Genomic DNA, 1,864 nt, shown 5'->3' with positions numbered 1-1,864 from the left:
GATTTATTTGATTTTTAAAAGTTGAGATAATTAAGATTGTAATTTTGACGGTCAGGGGTTATGTGGCCGAAACGTGATACTTTACGTGGTTATACATTTCTTTTTCACACAAAGCGCACATATATGCAGGATTCCAAAGTACTTTTAAGATGCTCTGTGGTGTAGAAGGCGTGGTGTGGGCCGTCTAGACGGGAGTGGAGAAGTGCCAACGACCACGAGACATTTTGAGTTGCTGATTGTTTTTAAGATAGCTAACCACTTATTCCAAGCGGTCACGACCACGAGACATTAGTGTTGGATTGGTGTATCGGTGTACTTAATTAATATAAATCACATATTTTTTTTGAAGACTACCCATAGTGGGGAGTAATTTGGACTAGTAATATACATATGTTACTAGTCTATATTACTACCTCTATAGTGGAAAGACTTGAACTAGTAACATACATATTTTACTAGTCTATGTACTACCTCTATAATGGGGAGTAATATATGTGTGATGCCATACAACACTTTATATATTAGCTTGTAGGCTCATTTTGTCTTATTATATGTGATGTTACTCATAATGTGAATAACTAGATATGTTACTCAAATTATCTCTCTAATCATTAAATCATTGTCACATAAGCAAATTTGCGAGTTAGACTTTATATTACTGCAAAAGTTATTCCCACCATGAGCAGTCAAAGACAAACAATTTACCCAAAGCCGGCTTACAAAAGATTAAAAAACTTCTTGCCGAGCCTGGCCAACGTTCCATGAAAGCATCCCCAAATATATTTCTCAGCATAAAAATTATTTATGCTTATAGGCATCTTGAATCGTTTCCACGGAGCTCAACTAACGGGGCAGCAGCAGTTGCTTCGGTCGTTGCAGAAGGCTCCGGGGACCGGCGGCTCGCGGGCGCCGCCGCAGAACTTCTTGCACCGGTGGTCGGTGCAGTGTGGGAAGTAGTTGGAGTAGCACGACGCCGGCACAAAAGAAGCAGCAAGATCATCCATCTGCAAAGCAATTTGTGTACTAAATCTTCTGATCTCAGAGAGACCGTGCAAATCAAATACGTACTACTAACCTCTTCGCGGGCATCGCATGAGAAGACGAGGAGGGTGGCAGCCATGACCACCATGAGGGCGGCCGCGAAGCCGCAGCACATCAGGGAGTTCGTGTTCTTCTTCAGCATCGCCATGGCGTGCAGCACAGGAGAGGGGCAGGGGGCTAGCTAGTCAGCTACGCTTGCGTACGTGCACTTCTTCTTCCTTTGTGTTTCGTTGAGTGTTTATATAGGCCGCCGTGTGTTTGCCTAGCCAATTATATGTAACGGCACCGCCGGATGTGTCCACCGCAGATATTATCATATGCAAGCGTGGCGCCGCCAGGTTGACACGCATGGGCAAGAGAATAAGTGTGCCGCCAGAGTCGTGTGCGTTAGTTAAAGTGTGGTGTACGTGTGGGCTAGAACCAGAAAGAACTTATTCCGAAAAGCATGAGCCGAATGGACAAAGAACTTATTCCCCGTGTCCTCTTGCTTTCTGCCCTCCCCTACCTTTGGCGAGTGTTGTTCTCCCAACTCTGTATCGATCTCTCGTCCTAGAACCAATCATTTGCAAGGGATACTACATTAAAAGTATGGGTTAAATGATTGATTCCACTTAAGAAATACAGTGGATTTATCTTTTTTCTGCCGGGAATGGATAGGTACTGCATGCATGTTCATGGAAGAATTTAGTAGTTGCAATTATTTAGCATATATCTTTGACAGAAATTTGATTCAACTCGAAGTGTTTATTTTTCCTTTTTTGGGTTTCAGTCGCAAAATATGCTATAGTGCGGAGTATTCCTCGCATTTGATGGAGTGGAGAAT

The 1,864-nt window shown here is 43.0% G+C and overlaps 1 protein-coding gene across 1 annotated transcript; it reads right to left on the bottom strand.

Annotated features, from left to right (window-relative positions):
• Nucleotides 1-627: 627 nt before the first annotated feature.
• On the bottom strand, nt 628-1,274 carry LOC119274703. The gene is made up of 2 exons (XM_037555427.1): nt 1,076-1,274; nt 628-1,004 (listed from the first exon to the last, which is right to left on the bottom strand). The coding sequence occupies exons 1-2, from the start codon at nt 1,187-1,189 to the stop codon at nt 840-842; spliced, it is 279 nt and encodes a 92-aa protein (XP_037411324.1). The 5' UTR covers nt 1,190-1,274; the 3' UTR covers nt 628-839.
• Between the last annotated feature and the right edge of the window lie 590 nt (nt 1,275-1,864).

Source organism: Triticum dicoccoides, chromosome 3B, assembly GCF_002162155.2.
Source record: "Triticum dicoccoides isolate Atlit2015 ecotype Zavitan chromosome 3B, WEW_v2.0, whole genome shotgun sequence".
NCBI classification, from domain to species: Eukaryota; Viridiplantae; Streptophyta; class Magnoliopsida; order Poales; family Poaceae; genus Triticum; species Triticum dicoccoides.
This window is presented reverse-complemented; position numbering and strand designations above follow the sequence as displayed.